This window comes from Penicillium chrysogenum (assembly GCF_028827035.1).
Source record: "Penicillium chrysogenum strain IBT 35668 chromosome Unknown utg000001l_segment0_segment0, whole genome shotgun sequence".
In the NCBI taxonomy this organism is placed as follows: Eukaryota; Fungi; Ascomycota; class Eurotiomycetes; order Eurotiales; family Aspergillaceae; genus Penicillium; species Penicillium chrysogenum.
The window spans coordinates 3,279,444-3,300,305 of NW_026622749.1; the positions used below are offsets into that span (position 1 = coordinate 3,279,444).

The 20,862-nt window shown below is 50.7% G+C and overlaps 6 protein-coding genes across 6 annotated transcripts; 3 read left to right on the forward strand and 3 right to left on the reverse strand.

Annotated features, from left to right (window-relative positions):
* Positions 1-665: 665 nt before the first annotated feature.
* N7489_001306 (uncharacterized protein) lies at positions 666-2,078 on the forward strand (the record flags this gene model as incomplete). Its single annotated transcript, XM_056707061.1, has 1 exon — positions 666-2,078. The coding sequence occupies one exon, from the start codon at positions 666-668 to the stop codon at positions 2,076-2,078; it is 1,413 nt and encodes a 470-aa protein (XP_056571363.1).
* Positions 2,079-3,801: 1,723 nt separating this feature from the next.
* Positions 3,802-4,592, reverse strand: N7489_001307 (ankyrin repeat domain-containing protein; the record flags this gene model as incomplete). Its single annotated transcript, XM_056707062.1, has 2 exons — positions 3,802-4,242; positions 4,386-4,592. 2 exons carry the CDS (start codon positions 4,590-4,592, stop codon positions 3,802-3,804), a joined length of 648 nt encoding a protein of 215 aa, XP_056571364.1.
* Positions 4,593-5,379: 787 nt separating this feature from the next.
* On the forward strand, positions 5,380-6,725 carry N7489_001308 (Branched-chain amino acid aminotransferase II; the record flags this gene model as incomplete). Its single annotated transcript, XM_056707063.1, has 5 exons — positions 5,380-5,413; positions 5,477-5,512; positions 5,589-5,729; positions 5,790-6,424; positions 6,474-6,725. 5 exons carry the CDS (start codon positions 5,380-5,382, stop codon positions 6,723-6,725), a joined length of 1,098 nt encoding a protein of 365 aa, XP_056571365.1.
* A 456-nt stretch (positions 6,726-7,181) lies between these two features.
* N7489_001309 (cytochrome P450) lies at positions 7,182-9,033 on the reverse strand (the record flags this gene model as incomplete). The annotated part of the gene is made up of 6 exons (XM_056707064.1): positions 7,182-7,816; positions 7,881-8,246; positions 8,306-8,563; positions 8,625-8,684; positions 8,741-8,891; positions 8,956-9,033. The coding sequence occupies 6 exons, from the start codon at positions 9,031-9,033 to the stop codon at positions 7,182-7,184; spliced, it is 1,548 nt and encodes a 515-aa protein (XP_056571366.1).
* A 668-nt stretch (positions 9,034-9,701) lies between these two features.
* Positions 9,702-14,805, forward strand: N7489_001310 (uncharacterized protein; the record flags this gene model as incomplete). Its single annotated transcript, XM_056707065.1, has 5 exons — positions 9,702-9,757; positions 9,826-9,852; positions 9,915-10,399; positions 10,455-14,138; positions 14,201-14,805. 5 exons carry the CDS (start codon positions 9,702-9,704, stop codon positions 14,803-14,805), a joined length of 4,857 nt encoding a protein of 1,618 aa, XP_056571367.1.
* Positions 14,806-15,406: 601 nt separating this feature from the next.
* N7489_001311 (uncharacterized protein) lies at positions 15,407-20,706 on the reverse strand (the record flags this gene model as incomplete). Its single annotated transcript, XM_056707066.1, has 14 exons — positions 15,407-15,650; positions 15,713-16,093; positions 16,165-16,248; positions 16,306-16,989; positions 17,068-17,118; positions 17,177-17,248; positions 17,308-17,431; positions 17,484-17,846; positions 17,911-18,073; positions 18,145-19,211; positions 19,264-19,543; positions 19,592-19,821; positions 19,880-20,411; positions 20,461-20,706. 14 exons carry the CDS (start codon positions 20,704-20,706, stop codon positions 15,407-15,409), a joined length of 4,521 nt encoding a protein of 1,506 aa, XP_056571368.1.
* Between the last annotated feature and the right edge of the window lie 156 nt (positions 20,707-20,862).

Here is a 20,862-nt window from a genome sequence, read left to right on the forward strand (position 1 = left end):
TTCGCGATATGCCCACGACTTTTTGGCATTCGCGATCGCATACTTTCGTGCAGGAACCGACCACAATCCACCAATAAGGTTGTGTGGGGGCTATCGCGCAACCTGGCAGTCACTAGAGGAGGCTTGCCTGGATCGGACAATGCCTTTCGCTCATCCGGAGTCTCGCTTGGCATCAGTAATACACTAGTCATACAATCTATAGCCGCTTAGGGCTAGACCAAGGGGCCACATGGGCACCACGTTTCTGACTCTGGGCGCTGCAAGGGGCGGAAAAGCTGTATGGTGAGGTACAAGGTCACAGATACGGTTAGGTCGACGCTAATTTTCGACTAAATTCTGACGTCTCACCTAGCGGCTGATCGTGCAGTAGTTGGGTGGAGCACAATCGTGCTTAGCTCACCGTGCAGCATGCACGGGCACGGGTAGATCTGCTCTTTGTGGGTTTGCTGTCACGGTCAGGCCGGGGGTCAAGGGAAAGCAAGATGCGCCACATTTCGTGATGACAATCGTGCAGAGTGCGCAAAACCCGAGGGGAGCACGACTGCCATTACCAGCACACGACTAGTATAAGCCCAGCTCGACGAATCCTCTGGCCACTCAGCCCCTAGCTTATCTGCAATCGGCCAGCTTACCTTGGACATTGGTGTCGAGGTAATTGTTCCACTATGCTGGCCCCATTGCTGGGTCGTTGCGGGCTCCCCACTCGCGCTAGCTGGGGCTATCTCTCTGTCCAGTCTTCGAGAGGGCAGCGGTTCTGCATGCATACCAATCGTGGGATAATAACCCAACTGCTACGTCTCATTGACTCCACACAGCACATACAGCAGTATCTCGGCCAGTTTCACCCTTCACAGGGCGAATCTCTGGCCGTAATCGCTCTCGGGCCGAACTCACTCTCTCCGCCGCGAACCGCCGTGCGCGAGCAGCTCGAACAGCTTGCCGACTCACTAGCATTCCTACGCAGAGTCGGTCTGTTTCCTGTTGTCGTACATGGTGAGTTAGACCTGGATCTTCCGTCCATATCGAGAGTGGAGGGGCCCAACGATCAGCCGAATCGACTATGTCGCATCCGCACGACGAACTACCAGCTCAGCGCGCTCCTGGAGCAGCAGGATGTCGAGACACGGCCCATCTCCTCTGGTATATTTACGTCCGTCTCTGAATCTGACGGCACAATGTCCTACCATCAGGGTCATGTGACAGATGTTGCCACCCAGGGAATCAAGTCCGCTATCCATAATGGCTATATACCGGTCGTGGCAGCATTGGGCACTTCATCTGCAGAGTCTCGCACGTATGCGCTGGACACCCATGATGCCGTTGCGCAATTGGCGCGAGTACTGCAACCGTTGCGTAGTATTTTCCTCGTTCGCGACGCCTCTCCCTCCTCCTTGTCGGCACTCATCGCTACTTCTCCCGCGATGCACGATCTAGCGCGCGAACTCAGGCCTCATGCCAGTATCATGCTGGGGGAGGCCACGGCCTTGCGCAGCACCATCTTTCCTGATCCCGCGCTCTGGACGGTACTGCGTAATCCACGGATCGTCCAGTCTGCCACCTCTCTCCAGGATTTCCCTTCACGAGAGGCCCTTCGCACCGCCCTTCAGCGTCACGTCATCTCCAATGGGGCCATTGACATCAATGCACTCCTAACGCAGCTTGAGACCCGAGACTTCATCGCTTACTTTGACCACGACCCGATCTCGCCAGCACCAGAACAGACAGTCAATAACCTCGCGCTCGTTTTCACGCAAGCATCGTTCCCATGGCAATTTGCTCCATCGCTGCCATCGGGTGATGCGGAGGCATATGCCCCACGCTCCATGGCCACATCCGTCGAACAGCACAGTATCATCGGAAACATATCAGAGCTCGCCTTGTTTTCCATCTCCCACTTGGATTGGCATAATGGCGTGGCTGAGCGATTCTGGGACCGCATTCGGGAGGACCACGTTTCGCTCTGGGGCTCCATGGCGGAGACCGATCCCAGTCTATCGTGGTGGCTCACTCGATCCTCCGGGCGTATTAAGCGACAGCTGGAGGAAAAGATTTACATGTGGTATGGGCCCGTCACTTGACCGTGTAGAAGGCGGCTGGGCTGTTCAACCTGGACTTTTTTTATTTCATGATGGCTTAGAGGATCGAGGTTGATATAGAGATATGTGCAAGCTCAGCTTAATGATAGTACTTGATAATGGTTTTGGTGGACGAGACACGTAGATAAGTAGTCGCATCTAAGCAAGAACGCGTGTGTGATAAACTGCCCAGGTGGTGTTGGGAAACAAACCGTCGCGTTGCCATACTTTTCTGCTATAGTGCACCGCCTTTTAGGCATGCTCAGCTCAACACCTCACCCGTATTCCCTACATGTTTGATTTCTTTGTCTTTTTCTTTTTTTTTTTTTTTTTTCTTTTTTTAAACTACACACGAGATACTTTTGCTTATGAGAAGGTGCAGAGCAAGCGTCATTTATCAATCAGTGCGTAAATCTGAATTATCAAGTGCTTTTAGTAACCGTCGCACCGCCTTTCACCAACACCTACTCGGTATTGGTGGGCCCCAGTCAACGATAATCTACACTCAACAATAAAATACGAAATTAGGTACCTTTTATATGGTGTGCCCATACAAAAGGTACAAAGGATACCGGATCTAAAATACCTATTTTTCTCAACCCCCTACATAGATAGAGGAATTAGAGGTCCATATATCTTCTTATGAAGGAAACTTAGTTATTTAGTACTAATATCGGTAAGAAATATTAAGTGTACTCAAAGTAATGTAACATTTAAGCTCTACATACAACTTTTATATATGGTACTATTATAATACGCTTCTGACAATTGTATAACAGTTATATATTAATTAATATTAGTAGAGAAAGGACCGTACCACGCTTTTATTATATACAAACTATATGTTTCTCCTCTAGCTAGTTTGAGGGCGGAGGAAAATATATATTTTTGGTCTGGAATCCTTTGTACCTTTTATATGGGCACACCACATAAAAGGTACCTAATTTCGTATTTTATTGTTGAGTGTAGATTATCGTTGACTGGGGCCCACCAATACCGAGTAGGTGTTGGTGAAAGGCGGTGCCACGGTTACTTGTAGATAGTCGCGGCGCCGATAATATATATCCAGAGACCCCCCAATCGCTGTTGTAGCCACTTGCAACAACGCAATAGCCACGAGATAGTAGGATATCTAAGCGAGTACCTTATGGATAAGATGCAAATCTGAGAAACTACCTACATATCTAATTATATCAATTTTCAAGGTCACTGGGAACTCGAGTAAGATACATGCGTTGAAATGGCCCGTTTTCAAGGTTCCAAGCTTCCCGTTCGGGCCGACCCCGAGGTCCCGAGCCCCGTTGTCTACTTCAAGTTCCAAAGTTAGGATAAGACTGTTCTGACTACCTACATGAGGTCGTAAGCTCTAGCATTATCTAATTTTTTATTGATGTTTTTCAAACAACAGCACATTTATGACATCGAAATTGACTGGATGGAAAGGTGGTGGAAGTTCAGGTTGGGGAGAAACTTTGAATCTTTGTTTTACCTCTCTGCGACCGCCGCCCGGACTCCTCTCAACCCGTGGACTTCAAGTCTGGGGTTTCATTTTCATCTGGGCACTAATAGCTAAACATGAAGGCTTTATCTATATTTCTTAGCTATACCTACTAAGTACATTTTTGGTTCCCTAGCAGCCATCATTTCAAACCAAACAGGCAATCCCGACGATCAACAAGATGGTCCAGGGCGTTGCCCAACCAAAGGTCCTGATAAGAATATCCACTCATCGCACGCTTGTTGCCCTTACATCCAATCGGGCATTATGTGCCACTAACAAGCTCACTACCGCAACATGCCCGTTCTCACTCGCCAGATGCAATGCAGTGGCTCCGCATCGGTCCTGAACGTTCACGTCGATCATATTCGAGGCGAGTAAGAGCCGTACAGTGCCAAGGCTGCCTTGTTGAGCAGCGATATGCAGCGGGGTCTGGCCGCGGGCGTTCTGAATATTGATACTGGCGCCGCGTGAGAGCTGTTGATGAAGCATGCGCTCATGAGCAGAACAGCAGGGTGGACTACGATCTGGCTTTTTGGACATGGGACTGAGATGGTGTGGTTGTGGCTGTGAAACTGCTGTGGGAGGATTGACTTGACTGGATGGTGGGGTGGGAGGGAGAGATGAAAGGAGTGCCGGGTCAGATTGAGTGGGCATGGGGCATTCGTCCTGTAAAGAGTTAATCGATCAAGTCACTTCATCGGCGTCACAGAGCAAAGTACAAGTCAAAAGAGGGAAGGGTAGGCCACTTCTTGAAGAGCAGAAGAGCAAGAGCAAGGGCCAAAGACAAAGCCAAAAAGCAGGTGACATACAATGGAGAAAGTTTCGGAGTAGAAGGGAATATCGTCTTGCGGAGCACCGGGCAGGGCCATGTATAACTCCGACTCGGACATAGGATCATAAGTGATAGCTGCCCAGCCTGCTGAGCCGGCCAGGTTGTCATGGTGCCACTTTGTATGAGGATAAGGCCAAGTAGACTCGATTTCGGCTTGCATCAGGCTGCCGCGAAACTCGTGCATAGCGTCAGTTTTAGAAGAAGGTTTTGGCCACCAAGTTCTATCTGTTTCAGTCATGAGTAAATAAGCAGGGGGTCGAATCTGATCACAGGCAGAATCAGACTGTGTGCATTGGACGAGCCGTGGTCTGCGTGCATGACTGGAGCTGATATCTTGTGTATTGTGAAGAGGGAATGGGAAAGTGAAGCATAGGGGGGAGAATGTCTGATTCCGATGATGCCGCTCTCGTCCACGCACGACTACTATTGCCGCCAGGGACACTGGACTTACTATTTAACCTGTGTGTAGAGTATTGAATTGAACAGCAAAAAATGTATTTCTACGCAGCTACCATGTATAACTTTCGCCATTTGAGTCACCCAAAGCGAGTCCAGCTGAGCAGTGGGAAGTTACCGCCCCCAAAGGTTGGGGGCGAGGGCGAGATTGAAGGCGCAGTGGGAAGATGTAGCGACGTCTAATCCTCATCTCAGGCTCGGAGAATGTTACCCGAGCCTATTGTGCTGATGCTGCATAGTGCTGCATCTACTGAACATCAGAAGAGTGACCTTGCAGTAGCGGCGGCTGTTATATGCAATGTCAGGCAAGGACCGTGTGGCTGCGTTGCTGACAAGAACGAGTGGAAGTAAGCCCCACGAACTTAATAATGAAACTATTGGCATAATACCTCCTAAAATTGGCTGAAGAGTCTGATATCTAACGGCTGGGACCCTGGTTGAAATAATTCACTCCATCTGTACCCGTCTCTTCACCAATCTTTCATATTGGACGATATTGGCTTCTAATTGCTAAGATGACTTTCCCGACAGCCCCCGCGCCCGATGTTGGTCAGTAACAGTGCTTAAATATGCACATGGAGTAATTTCAGTAAAGGCATTAACACAATGTAGAATGGACCAAATTAGGTCTGGCTGTGACCGATATGGGTGAGTGCCTCTCCAAAGATTCTTCACCTTGCTATAATTTCTTCAAAATGAAGCTAATCGATTATTACCTTCCTAGTCAATGGCCACATCGAATCAACCTATTCGGTCGAAGAGGGCAAGTGGACAGCGCCCAAATTCATCGAGGATCCCTATCTACGAGTGCACGGACTCTCAACCGCCCTGAACTATGGCCAACAGGTGTACGAGGGTCTAAAAGGTACTTATGGGACATCAGGTTCACAACAATCAGTCCAAACATCCTAACAACCCCAATTAGCCTACCGCACCCAGAGCGGCAAGATCCAAATCTTCCGCCCAGCCTTCCATGCCGCGCGTATGCAGCACTCGGCAGATGTGGTATCCATTCCACCTGTGCCTATTGACCATTTCATTGCTGCTGTCAATGCAGCCGTCGTGTACAATGCCGAGTGGGTTCCCCCCTATGAGAGTGGCGCAGCCCTGTACATCAGGCCCGTGCTGTTCGGGTCCAGCGGGCACTTGGCCCTCACGCCACCGGCTGAGTACACGTTGTGTGTTTATGTCCAGCCATTCAGCAGTTACCATGGAACGGCACCGCTGCCGGCGGTGACTTTGGAAGAGTTTGATCGGGCAGCTCCCAAGGGGACCGGGCATGCTAAGATCGGAGGTAATTACGCGCCCGTGATGAAGTGGTCGAAACACGCGATGAAAGCGGGATTCCCGATGACGTTGCATCTGGATAGCAAAACCGGGGAGGACATTGATGAGTTCTCAACCTCGGGGTTCATGGGCGTCAAGATCACGCAACAGGAAGGGGGAGCGGAGCAAGTGGTCTTGGTCGTGCCGAAGAGTGATAATATCATCAACAGCGTGACCTCGGATAGTTTGATGGCGATTGGAAAAGGGTTGGATTATCAAGTCGAGCATCGCACGGTGAGGTTTGGTTTCCCATCTTACCGGATGGCTGGCTAATGATGACCAGGTCAAATACGCGGAATTGTCGACCTTCAGTGAAGTGATGGCCGTGGGAACTGCCGCTTGCTTGGTTCCTATTCGCTCGATCACGCACCAGTCGCGCGGGGACTACTTTGTTTACACAACTGAGAGCGCTGCTGGCCCAGTCTGTCAAAAGCTATATGCAGAGTTGACGAGTCTTCAGCGCGGTGATAGAGAGGATAGCCTGGAATGGTGTCATGAGGTGAAGCAAGTGCTCGATGGAGTTGTGCAAGAGTGAATAAGAGAACGTCAATTACATATCATGAGAAACTCAGGACCACTGGGTTGAAACTGTCCGCTTCCTCAAGCGAAAGAGCTCAAGTGTCAAGATGTGGGAACTTTCCGGAATGTTCTTTCCAAATGTCCTAGTAAAGAAAGTCTTCACGATAGAAACAACATTTGGGATATTTCTTAGTGCTTTATTCTCAGAAGGTGTAACCCGGTATTTTGGACTTATAAATCAGGTTAGGTGACAACCTTCCACGAGGTAAGGGCCTGGGTGACTACGCATAAATTCAATAACAGTTGTCTAATACAAAGACATCAGACCGCATAACAAGTTTTACCTGTAAGACTGGGAGAATGGCGAAGTAAACCTACAAAGACTCTGTGCAAACACGATATCATTCAATTCATTCGATCGCGCCATATTATCTTTAAAATCCTCATTCTTCTGTCTGACAACCCACCTTGCTTACTGGCGTACGCGGAGCTGCACAATTGGCCCATTCTTTGCCGCCGTGACATGATCATGAAGTTGATACTCCCCCTCACGGCTTCGTCCGGGCCCCTGAGAAGCCGAACCGCCGCCCACATGTTCGGTGCCCGGTGCAGGACGGAAATCATACTTGGACAACAGATAGGCCATGGTCAAAGACAACTCAGTCAGGGCCAATCCTTTGCCCAAGCAACTTCGGGGCCCAATTGAGAAGGGTGTAAATGCGGAACGAGCAAGTTGGACCTTATCGGGCTCGTCGAGCCAACGATCAGGACGATACTCGAACGGCTGCGGATAGTACTCGGCATTATGATGGACAGCATAAATGCAAGTACCAACATCATAGCCGCGAGGAATTACATGCCCGTCAATCATGACACCGTCCTGGATCACCTCGCGCCACAATGAGCTGCTGGCCGGAGGAGACATACGTAGAGTCTCATCAATACATGCACGAAGAAATACACATTCGGTGAGGCCAGCTCCGAGGCTGACGTCATTGGGATCCGGGAACACAGCGCGAACCTCGGTCTTGACTCTCTCGTAGATATCAGGGTAGCGGCAGAGGTAGAAGAAGATTGATGCAATAGCCGTGGAAGTGGTATCGGATCCTGTGTGTGCGCAAGATTAGTGTGTGACCAGAGTAGCATAGGAACGTTCAGGGGAGCTACATACCAGCCACAATCATAGTAGTGCTCTCCGCTCCAATCTCAGCTGGGGTAAAGCCCTGTTTTGTCTCCGGATCCACTGCATCGAGCAAGAACGAGAAAACGTCATTACGCTTCAGGGGTTTGACTGACATTCGCTTCTTTAGCAGCTGGTTAACGAAGCGAATGAAAATGTTACGGCCACCGATGGCCTCGGGGAAGAGTTTGCGGTCGAGGCGGCGAGTGGACAACTCGCCTGCTTGAAGGAGAACTCCTGTCCGCACATTGGAGTCTTCAATGGATTGGACAATATGTCGATTTTCAGGACTGCCGATGAGATCGAAGCTCTCGCCAAAAATCACGCTAGACATGATATCGAAAGTCAGGTAGTTTGCTAATGGTAATTAGTCCGCTGTATCCGACCATGAAATTTGACAAACAAAGAAGACATACACCACTTGGCCATGTTCTGCGGAGAAGACCATTCGCCTGCCGAAGTGTCTTGGACCAGCGAGTCACAAAATGTGCCCACTAGGCCCATGATAGTATCCTCAAACCCACGGAGAGCATTGTCTCCAAATCCCTGGGCGATGGTGCGGCGTTTGCGACCGTGTTGTTTCTTGTCAATCAGGGTAAGAGTATTGGGAGCCCGATGAACCATGGCCCCGTAGGCGGCCGACTTCTGAACTTGCTTGGTGAATGCATAGATCTCTGCAACATAGCGGACGCTCAGCAAAAGGTACATGAAGAGATGTATCGATGGATCATTTACCTTTCAAGCCGGTGTTGCTATTGAACAGGACGCGATTGGGTGCGTATCGAACAATATCGCCTATCACGCAGCAGGTCAGCATGAAAGCACCACAGCATAAGAGGATTGCTTCGAACCGTATTTCTCGTGACAACGCATCATATCAAGATGCAGATCTCCTTTCCATGAATAGTATCCGCCATAGAGGTTTGTGACTTTGGCCAAGACAGGCCCGGGGAATTTGGCAAGAGGATGGAACCATATGCGGTAGACGATGATGGCAAGTCCCTTCAGAAAATAAGAATAGTCAGAACACGCATGTCTGCTAAAGACGATCATGGAAGGGGCTCACATAAGCTACAAGGGCAAGAGGAACAGCCTTGACCAAAACCACGAGAGGCGCTTCCCTCAGTCGTTCGACTGCGATCATCTCAAACGATGAATGATTACCAGGCTCTGGAAATATGTCTACAATCTGCGAGTATAGAAAACGTCTGAGATCCCGCTGGACCAGGGCGCTGACTATAACAAAATTACTACGACAGAGAGTGGCTGAATGCTCTGGAGTGATTAAGCCACACCATACGACTTTGGATACTATGCCAGAAACTTTTAGGACCTTTTCAGCCTCGAGTTAGCCCATAATTCTCCGATGCCCTTTGAACTAGTCCGTTGTGTTTGCTGACGGTACCTGATCGAGAACCAGGATAAGCACTGATTCAGCCCTGTCTCCACCCATGTAAGCCCTAATTATTTGGCGCTAAGTGATGTAGCATCATCATGCACTGTGAGCAGCTAGTGTCATATCCGTTACTAGTATGGGGCCAAAAGATGCGAACGGCTTTGCATGATGATGTTGGATCGTGTTCTGAGCACATGGCTTGAGGGTCCGGTGGCTGACCACATGGTAGGCCCTGAGCTGTTGCCGGTAATAGCTAAACCCGACGGGGCATTGCAAAGAAGGGCCCGAAACTCATAGCAAGAGCTTGTAGCCGGGAAATATGTAGATAGACCTAAATAGTGGATTCTCTGCGCATCTGGTTCACAAGAAATGAACGTAGACGACAGTGCGATTCCTGAGCAATGTCGCATATAACAATGCAGCCCCAGGTTGGGCAACAACTAGCATATCTGCTCTTGGTTGAGTTGCTGGCGTGAGTGATAGTCCTCGAGGTATCTCATCATAGTATAATGTCGCTGACAGCAGGACTGCATACAATAGACATCAATTTGCATCCCCGGTCCAATGGTAAGCCGCAGTCACCGAGAAAGCAACGAAGAATGACCCTGGGGTTTGTTAACATTGAATAGGATCACCACGCAAGATGTCCTCCTCAAAGAGCATAATGTTGAGCGCTTCGTCGAAATCGGACCCGCCGATGTCCTCACCAGCATGCTCAAGAACACTGTCGCTCGACACCTCAAATCCCAAGATGCTGCTCGCAACATCACTCGACGGTTTCTTTCTTATGCGCAGAATGCACAAGAGATACAGTATTTGTTAGAGGCAGGTACAGCGGCAACCCCAGAAAAAACGAAGAAGATCGAAACACCCACCAAGTCAACTGTGACCGAAGCGGCCACAACTGCCCAAGTTACTGTGAAAGGTCTCCAAACGGCGGAGTCTTCTGAAGCTCAACCGAACGTCACCGCCTCAACGCAGATCGCCAATGCTGCCCCGATCCCGGACGCTCAAATTGATGCAAAGGAGATCCTGGTTGCTATCGTTGCCGGAAAGCTACGAAAGAGTCACGGTGAACTGGCAACAATGAAAACAATCAAGGCTCTAGCCAATGGTATGTGACTTGCTCGGTTAGAAAGACCCAATTGATGATACTAATCGTAATGCAGGTCGATCAACAATGGAGAATGAGATTGTTGGGGACCTCGATGCCGAGTTCGGCTCGCTCCCCGAAAAGCCAGAGGATATGGCCCTCGATGAGTTGGCAAACCTGCTACAATCCGCGCCCTCTTTCCTAGGGCAGTTGCGCAAAGTTTCAACTGGTCTATTGTCCAAGGTCTTCGCGCAGAAGCTTCCCGCGGGCTTTTCCAGTGGGGATGTTCGTGATTATTTGAAGTCTCGATGGGGTCTGGGCCCAGGTCGTCAAGATGCGATCTTTCTGCGAGCAAGCACAGCGCAAATCTCATCGAGGTTGACGGACCAAAAAGAGGCACACTCGTTCTTCGATACAATTGTGCAGCAATATGGCACTGATCACGGGCTCAACCTCTTGGGGTTCACCCAAACTGCGGGGACTGCGGTAACAGTCACAACCCCAGTGGATAGTGCAGCCCTCGACTCCGTGGTGAAGGACCAGACCAAGCTCAAGAAGTCCTTAATGGAACTGTATGCACGGCTCCTAGGAAAGGACCTGAGGCAAGATGCCCACGAGGCGTTGAAAGCACAACTAGCAACGGCCGAGCTGCAGCACCAATTGGACGGCATCACGGCGGAGGTGGGGGATTTCTTCCTTTCCGGTATCCGTCCTCTCTGGGCAGCCTCCAAGCTTCGACGCTTCCATTCGAGCTGGAACTGGGTCTTACAAGACGCCCTCGACCTCTTTCATCGAATCCTGCGTGGTGACTTCTCAGATGCGGATTATGCCAAATATAGCAACGCCATTGCGAATCGATCTAGTCCCCGCTTAGTGCGCATGCTGAATTATCTCGCCGGCAACGAATCTTTGGCCTGGGGACCTCGGTTTCCTGAAGCCAAAGCGGCCGTGCACCGCCTGTTGGATCGTTGTGAGAAAACTCGCACCCCTCGGTTTGAGCCTCTGGCTGCCAGTTACGATGCTCTCATCAAAGGCCCCAGCACCGATATTGACGAGAAGGGCAATATCAAGTATTCCGAAGTCGCTCGTGGCGAATCTCCGGTTGTTGCACCGATCACAATCAAGACTCGTGGTCAGTCATCCTGGCATATCAACCAGCCGATGACTACATTGTACCGCGAGGAGGTGCAAACCTCTTGGAGTGAAGGACTGACTTTTGTCAACAAAAATGTACTGATGACAGGAGTCAGCGCAGGGTCGATAAATGCCGAGGTCCTGAAAGGTCTTTTGAGTGGTGGTGCCAAAGTGATCATCACTACCAGCAGCTATTCATCGTCTACCACCCGCTACTACCAGAATCTCTACGTCGAGCATGGCGCCCGGGGCTCCGAGCTCATCGTCGCTCCCTTCAACCAAGGCAGTCAACAAGATCTTGACGGCCTTGTAGAGCACATTTTCGCAGATACCGGGCTAGGCTGGGACCTGGACCATGTAATCCCCTTCGCGGCAATTACAGAGTCTGGACGAGAGATTGACAAAATTGATTCGCGCTCGGAGCTTGCCCACCGCATCATGCTTACCAACACATTACGTTTGCTGGGCGCCATCAAGAAACAAAAGCAGGCCCGCGGGTATCGCACGCGGCCCACCCAAGTCATTCTGCCACTTTCTCCGAACCACGGTGCCTTTGGTAACGATGGCTTGTACGGCGAGTCCAAGCTTGCGCTTGAATCACTATTTGAAAAGTGGCACTCGGAGAGCTGGTCTGCGTATTTATCGATCTGCGGTGCGGTTATTGGATGGACTCGTGGTACGGGGCTCATGGCGGATAATAATATCGTTGCCGCTGGCATCGAACTTCATGGCGTGCAAACCTTCTCAACAGCGGAGATGGCAGCATATATTCTGGTGCTGCTGACTCGCAAGTTGGCCAGCGAATGCAACGTCCAGCCATTGTATGCCGATCTCACGGGAGGGCTGAACGCCATCCCAAATCTTCGAGCCACGCTGGATAAGGTCCGCCGCGATATCTTCGATCAAAGTACTCTTCGTGCCAACCTGGCTCGGGAAAAGGAAGCTGAAGAGAAGCTCACCATTTTGGGTCTTCAGGCAAAAGACAAAGAGGTTGCGCGGCCTCGCCTGGCAAATATCCCGTTCACATTCCCGCCATTACCTGATGAGGATGTTGAAGTCCAACCCTTGCGGGAAAGACTACTTGGAATGGCGAATCTGGATCGCGTCGTGGTGGTGACTGGATTCTCCGAGATAGGACCATTCGGTAACTCCCGTACTCGGTGGCAGATGGAGGCTACTGGGCGCCTGTCACTCGAAGGGTGCATTGAGATGGCTTGGATGATGGGCTTGATCACGCATTACAATGGACTCCTAGACGGCCAACAGTATACCGGATGGGTGGACGCGAAGACCAAGAAGGCTGTCCAAGACCTCGACATCAAGGTTCGCTATGAAGAGTATATTCTTGCCCATACGGGGATCCGTCTGGTGGAGGCCACACTAGATGCACAGGAGACAGCTGGAAAAAGGCAATTGCTTCAAGAAATCCTTCTCGAGGAAGACCTACCGGAATTCGAGGTTTCCCCTGAAGTGGCGCAGCAACTTGTCAACGAGCATGGCGAGAAACATGTTGATGTCCTGTCGCTCGGACAGCGTTGTGTGGTCAACTTGAAGAAGGGGGCCGTCCTGATGATCCCTAAAGCCTTGAATTATGACCATGCTGTGGCAGGACAGGTCCCTACCGGTTGGGATCCACGCACCTACGGCATTCCTGACGACATTGTTGCCCAGGTAGACCGTGGAACCCTCTTCACCTTGGTGAGCACGATAGAAGCGTTGATCGCGTCCGGCATCACCGACCCCTATGAGCTGTACCAGTATATTCATGTTTCGGAATTCGGTAACTGTATTGGTTCAGGTTTGGGGGGTGTTCATTCCCTGAAGAAGTTGTTCAAGGATCGATACATGGACAAAGACGTACAGAAGGATATCCTCCAGGAGACCTTTATTAACACTACTGCCGCGTGGGTGAACATGCTACTCATATCCTCCTCTGGGCCCGTCCGGACGGCGGTCGGTGCTTGTGCCACATCGGTCGAATCGTTGGAAACCGGGTATGAGACGATCGCGACCGGACGGGCCAAGATCTGCCTGGTCGGAGGATATGACGATATGAACCAGGCTGTGGCAGAAGAATTTGCTAATATGAAAGCGACCACGGATGCGGCTGCTGAAGCAACAAAGGGCCGACTTCCCCAAGAGATGTCGCGACCCTCGGCGGAGAGCCGCAGCGGGTTTGTCGAATCACAGGGAAGTGGAATTGAGGTCATCACTTCTGCACGGTTGGCGTTAGACCTTGGCCTGCCCATTCAAGGTATTATTGCTTGGGTGGGCACCGCCAGTGACAAGACTGGGCGCTCAGTGCCCGCGCCCGGGCAGGGTATTCTGACCAATGCACGCGAGCAGCCAACAAACCGCTTCCCCTCGCCCCTGTTAGATGTGCGATACCGCAAGCGCCGTCTGGCGGCGCGTTTCGTCCAGATTCAGGAGTCAGTCGACTTAGAGGTTGAGACCATGGGAGATCTTGAAGGCAGCGAAGCGCGTGAGCACCGCCTCCGCTTTGTCGAGCAAGAGGCCGATCGCCAGCGCAAGGAAGCCTTGGACACATTTGGCAATGACTTTTGGAAAAGTCAGACTTCGATCTCGCCCATTCGTGGGGCTCTGGCAGTCTTTGGTCTCGGCATTGGTGCGCCTTTTCCCTTCCCCCCCCCTTTCGCTTCATTCAATCTGACTAACATGCTGTATTAGATGACCTGGACTTTGTCACTCTGCACGGTACCAGTACAGTGATGAACGATAAAAATGAGCCTGCTGTTCTCGAAGCCCAGATGAAACATCTCGGTCGCACACCAGGCAATCCACTCTTCGCCATCTCACAGAAATATCTCACAGGTCACCCCAAGGGTGCCGCCGGAGCATGGATGCTGAACGGTGGCCTGCAAGCGCTCAACAGCGGCATTATCCCAGGTAACCGCAATCTCGACAGCGTGGACGGCCACCTCGAGAAGAACGACTATATCGTCTACCCCAACCGTAGCATCACAACGTCCGGCCTGAAGGCTTTCTCCCTCACCTCCTTTGGCTTCGGACAGAAAGGGGCGCAGGCCATCGTGGTCCATCCACGCTATTTGTATGCTATGCTGGAGCAGGCCGAGTTCAAACAGTATCGTGAGAAACGCCAGACACGTCACCGCAAGGCATTCCGTTTCTTCCACCGTGGAATGGTGGCGAATGCCATGTTTGTGCCTAAGACCGAAGCGCCATATACGCCAGAACAGCAAAACTCGGTGCTGTTGGATCCCACAGCCAGAGCGATTGCAAGTTCCGGGGCGACTCTCCAGTATTCCTTTTGAATTTTGACGCGTTTCCCAAACTTCACCTTGCCTGACACTGTGACGGTATTTGCAAATACTTCTTGTAGTCAATATAGCAATTCAATTTGACCATCGTCGATGAATATGTTTGAAGGTCTTTCCATGGTTCGAACTTAAAATGAATGCATAGCTAGCTCACCCTGTCTGTTGTGGCGTTGATGCTCTCAGTCGTAAACTTGTGTCTGAATAGTTAGTGGATCAAAAATGCGGATTTCAAGTCGCTCAAGTCGCGCGCTGCTAGCGTCTCCGGGCGGGTGCCTTCCCCTGCTGGTTTTCACCCCTGAGCGTACGAGAAAGGAATATTTGTGCGATGACATATATCCATGTACGGAGTAAGGTTGTAGGGATATATATTGGTACTGAGTGCATCAGACGATAACACCGGCTGGGAGATCCCCTTTCCCTGAGGATACTGCCAATGATTTGGTTTATGAAATAGACCTCAAGTATACCCCTTGTAAAGAACAGAGAGAAAAAAAAAAAAAAAAAAAAAAAGGAAAAAAGAAAAAAGAAAAAAAGAAAAAAAGAAAAAAAGAAAAAACGTAAGGTATGTAAAAAGAACAAGATAGGTACAAGAAGTTCAAAAGGCCATGGGCGTCCGATTGGAACTCCGCCCCGTGTCCCAGTAAAGCTCGGCGAAAGCACCTTTCTCCTCCAACAGCACTCCCGGCGGGCCATGCTCCTTGATACGTCCGGTCTCCATGACAATGACTTCATCAAAGTCAACGATCGTCTCCAAGCGATGCGCGATGGCAATGATGGTGTGCGAAGCGAATTCTGATCGGATGAGTGATTGCATAATCTCATCGGTTTTAGAATCGATACTGTGTTTAGTGTGGTCAGCCTCTGGAGAAGGCACTGTCAAAGAGAAATTTAAATGACATACCTGCTAGTCGCTTCGTCGAGAATCAGAATCTTGCCCTCCGGGCGAACCATGGCGGATGCGAAACACAGGAGTTGTTTCTGACCGGGCGAGAAGGTTTGTGCTGTGATAATGGCGTCCAGGCCACCGAGCCCCTCAATAACATCCCAGAGCTTGACCTTTTGGAGCGCATTAATCAGGACCTCGTCATCGAGGCCACTTCCTGGGTCAATATTGAGTCGGACAGAGCAGGTGGGCAATAAGAACGGCTCCTGAGAAATGCAGTTTAGCTGGGCGCGGAGAGAGTTGCGACGAATAGTAGAGATGTCCAGCCCATCAATGACAATGTTGCCGCTCGTGAGTTCAATGAGACGGAACAGCGAGGAGATGAGTGATGACTTGCCACTAGAGAGAAAATAATTGATTAGATTGGATCTGGAGAATACCAGCAAGAGCTCCAATGCGGGCAAGCATACCTCCCAGAGCGACCGCAGATGCCCACTTTGGTGCCGGGCCTGATTGAGAGTGAAATATCATCAAGAGCTCGGCTTGAGGAGCTTCTACACGCACAAATCAGCAACTTGGGATCAGTAGAAGGGGAGGAAGAGAAATCTCACTGATACGAAGCAATCACGTTGTTGAATTCAATAACACCTCGATCAGGCCATTCAGCCGGGGGGTCTATCGTTTCTTCCTCCTGGTGCTCGGATGTGCTCGTACGGTGGAAGTGGCGAATACGTGACACAGCACCGATCGAGGTCTCGAGAACGGTCCATTGCATGACCAACCCCTGCAGATTCTCCGTGAAGACGACGATGTTCAGTAGGGCCACACCGACATAACCAGCGCTAAGACTGCCCCGCGTGGCGACGGCAATGCCTACCAAAGTAACAGCGAATCCGGCAACGCATAGCGCAATCACCAGTTCCAGCCAACGCTGAATGGAGAAAAGCAGGTAGAAGGGCTTTTGGCTGTCATTGATCAACTTGGCGTTCTGCTTACGATACTGTGCTTCCCACTTGAAACTGCGAATGGTGACCAAGCCGTTGAGGGTATCAAGGAAGTGCGAGATCAGAGGTGCTTTGGCCTCAATATCGAGATAACGGATCTGACGCGAGGTGCGGAGATAGAACCGTTGAATGAAATAGAAAGCCAATATACAGGCGGGCACCGTAGCTGCGATATAGCTGGTTGAAACACATATGACCACCATCTGAGCGACACAGGTGAAGAAGGTGAGAATAGTGTTTAGAATGGCGAGAGGAAGTTCCATATCGATGAGTTGAAGATCCTGACTGAACCTATGAAGTGTGAGCAGGAGACTACATCGACTCGGGGCTCAGTGCTCTTTGTTGCACAGATATAAAAGGTTAGCTTACCGATTGGTTGTTTGACCGACATCAGTACTGTGAAAGAAGGATAATGGGGAGCTGTTCGGCAAAGTCAGTGACACTATAATTGACAGACAGGAGGGAGAAAATCACATACTCTAGAACGCTTTTCAACAGTTGAGCATGCATGGACTTGGCTGCGCGGGCGACCAGGTTGGACATCAGATGCCTAAAAAAATGTCAGCCTCAAAACCCAGTACCCATTATTAGGGGCGAGTCCAGACGGACCAGCAAGCCAGGACAAGTGTGGACACTGCCATGACGGCAATCCAGCCATAAACACCTAGCCAGTAACCAAGCATCCCATTCGGGTGCCTCATATTCGCGGCCGTCCACCACTCAACCCAAATTGCTACATCGGTTAGCGTGGAGCTTGTGGTACCGCATATTTGAGAAACACATACAAGGGAAAGTAATTCCCACCACGTAGCAGCAAATAAGGAAGATGAAGATGAGAGACCGCCATATTCCAAGGACCTTCATGTAGTACCAATAGATAGATATGTCACCTGTCCGCCGTCCGTCCTGAGGCGGTGGTGCCTCGAGGTCCAGGGCGGCTAGGCTCAGTGGCTGGTGTAGTTTAGGGCCCGCAACCTCCGTGATCTCCATATCGTCGCCCACAGCTGCCTGCCGGCTGCCTTCTGGCGCTGACAGGCTGTGAATATAACTATCTGAGCGCTCGTTCAGTTGTTTGTACGAGCCTTGTTCAACGATTGTGCCGGTTTTGGAGAGAGCAATGACGTGATCAGAAAACGAGAGGCGAGAGACTGCAAGAGTTGTTCAGCATTAGTCCGCAATATCTAGAAGATTAGACGTAGATCTCCAACGTACCGCTGTTGCTGGTCATGATGATGGTGGCGCCCATGCGACGCAAGAGGCCACCGGGGGCCAGCAGGGCATTGAAGATGGCATCTTCAGTGGTACGATCGAGGCCACTGAACGGATCGTCCAGGATCACTGTATCTGCACGCGAGTATACGGCACGCGCCAGAGCCTATCCAAGCAATGTCAGTTATCATCCGTGATTCGCGGCTGATCCAATTTCCCTTTCAACAAAATACTTACCACTCGTTGCTTTTGGCCTCCACTCAGAGTAGCGGCTCCTGATCCCAGCAAGCCTTGATCTTGGTTTGGCTGGTCCCGGATGTCCTCTTCTAGTGCACATGCCTCGACCACAGTATTGTACCAACCTAGATCAAACATGGACTCACCCAAAATATTCTCCTGCATACTGCGGTTAGTCAACCAAGGCACTTGGGTACAATAGGCGATGACTCCAGCCTCAACATGAAGCGTTCCGGTAGCAATTGGAGTTTCGTGCAGCAGCATGCGAACAAACGTTGACTTTCCACAACCGACCGGGCCAACGATTGTGTTGAGTGTTCCACGGCGAATCTCAAATGAGGCCTGATCTATGACATTGGGTTTGGCCTCCTCCCAGCCAGTGCTGCTGTTATGGGCAACTACAGCCAGCCCTGGAGGAGCGTCATAGCGAGGCAAACCTTCACGGCTGGAGACGCTAGGGTACTCCACCCCCTTCTTTTCATCCACTATGATTGTGGACTGGCTTGCAGAGCTCACAATCCCGAACTCATCTACTTGGCCTTCGTAGCTCCGTGGAGAAGTCTGCAAGAACAGGTTGATGCGTTTGATAGACCCGACAGCCGTTGCAATTCCAGTCACGGCTTCGACCAGGTTGGAGATGGGGGTGGCCAGCAGTGTAAATAGCGTCAACGAGGTGAATGCACGGGCAGGGGTCAGTGTTTCATTGTCATGGCCCCGGGCATTCAGGGAGTATATCAGGAAGGAGGCCAATGGAGTAACGGTGTAGTTGCTATATGCTGCGCCATTGTTAGTCCTCAGATGTGGGGATGGGATCTTGTGCAAATTAGACTCACCCACGGCGACAACAAGGATCAGCAATCGGCGAAATCGAATTGACATGCGCACTTCGTGAGTGCGCATAGATTGGACGGTGTTGTAGATTTTATCGGTCAAACCAGCCATGCGGACCCCTTTCATCGATCCTAATACCTGAGCGGTCATATCAACGCGCTTCTCGATAGCCTCCAGCCATACCTTTTGACGCGGACCAGCCAGAGAAGATATGAGCACACACATCAACATACAAACTAAGAAAAGTCAGTATTGGCCACAATGGTAAAATAAGAGCAAGATACTTACCAACGACGACGACAATGGGAGCGACACTAGCGATGCCCAGCTGCCGCCAAAGCAGATAAAGAGCAATGGGGATTTCGACAATACACGCCCAGACGTCATGTACATAGCGGAATCCACTGGAAATCCGCTCAATATCCGCGTTCATTAGGGTGACCGGGGCGCTGGATTCTATATCGCTGTCGCGCATGACGGTGACGTGTCGGAACATCATGTCAATCATACTGGCCCGCATCATAGAAACCATTCTGTAGGCTTGATGCTGAGCGAGTGCCGTGGTGATCTGACTGAATCAGTCTCAAATTCTGGTCGGAAACAAGTCAGGACTTACCGCAAGGCCGATATATGTAACCGCGAAGGCGCCGATCAAGCCATATCCTTGTCTCATAGTGTTAGGTCCATCCTCAGAGTCCACCCAGTTAGTAGTAGTCTCTACCAGGAATGGTTGAGCAAATGTAAAGCCAATCTGCAACGTGCGAGGAAGAATTCCAAGCAGGAACGGCCCGGCGTAGTACCGCATGGACGCCCAGAGTAAACTATGCGGCTGGTCCCAGTTGGCACCTATTCGCATGTGGTGGTTAGTTTACACCTATTAGTGCTTTATCAGAGGTATATTTACCTTTTCTCCAGAGCGTCTCCAATCCATTGGGTCCAACACCCGTCGTACACAAAGCATCTTCCAGTGCAGGCAGCTGTGCCACTGTCAAGTCTGTTCGACTCCCAAGCAGCAATAGGGGATTGATCCACGTAAAGAGGCTCAAGCCCAGCACCCCCGTGGCGGTCTCTGGGGGTGGATTTTGATAAGCACGTTTCAGAACCGAGTCTTTAGGAATCGACTCGACGACTAGCAGGACCGCTCGGAGGCATAGATTGACTGTGTAAAGAATGGGAATGACGCGATTCGAGTCCACAAAGTATAGAGTGCGAGATTCCGGAATCGAAAGCAATGAAGAGAGAAAAAGATAGCCGGTGTTTATCGTGGACGGTTTGATGGTGCGGGCGTGTTCATATTGGGAAAGAATTCCGAGTACTAGGTAGGCCACCAGCGTAACAGTAGCAGTGCCGATCGTGGCACGTGTTGTTTTTCCGAAGGACGATGCCCATAGACCGAGGAGAGTTGCCTGAATGATCACCAAGAGGGCATATGCAATCTGCGAGCGCGATCAGTAAGGTGTTTCCACCGAGCGGGAGGCGACGTACCAGCTTGACGATGCCCCAATAACCCCCTGTGATTTTGACATTTTCCTTTCGGAGGTAATTAATCCTTGGCAATGCCCAGACGAGAAAGAATACTGTCACTGGCAAGGCCAAGATGACAGATTCGAAATACCAGGTGAAGTCGAAGCCAGAGGCACAGAGCTCACTGACTATAGGTCCGAATTGATCCTCGACGTCGAGAGCACAAATAGTCGTCCTGGGACGAAGCCATTGTGAATGTGACACCATTGCGAATCTGGCACAAACGGCTTGGACTGCAAAAGGCTCGATCTTCCCGATCACCGTTTCTTTTTTTTTTTTTCACCAGGTGGGGGAAACAGCGGTTCAAGTCAAGCAGCCGCAGCAGTGGAGTGCAACATCAAGGCCAGAATAGACAGCCATGGG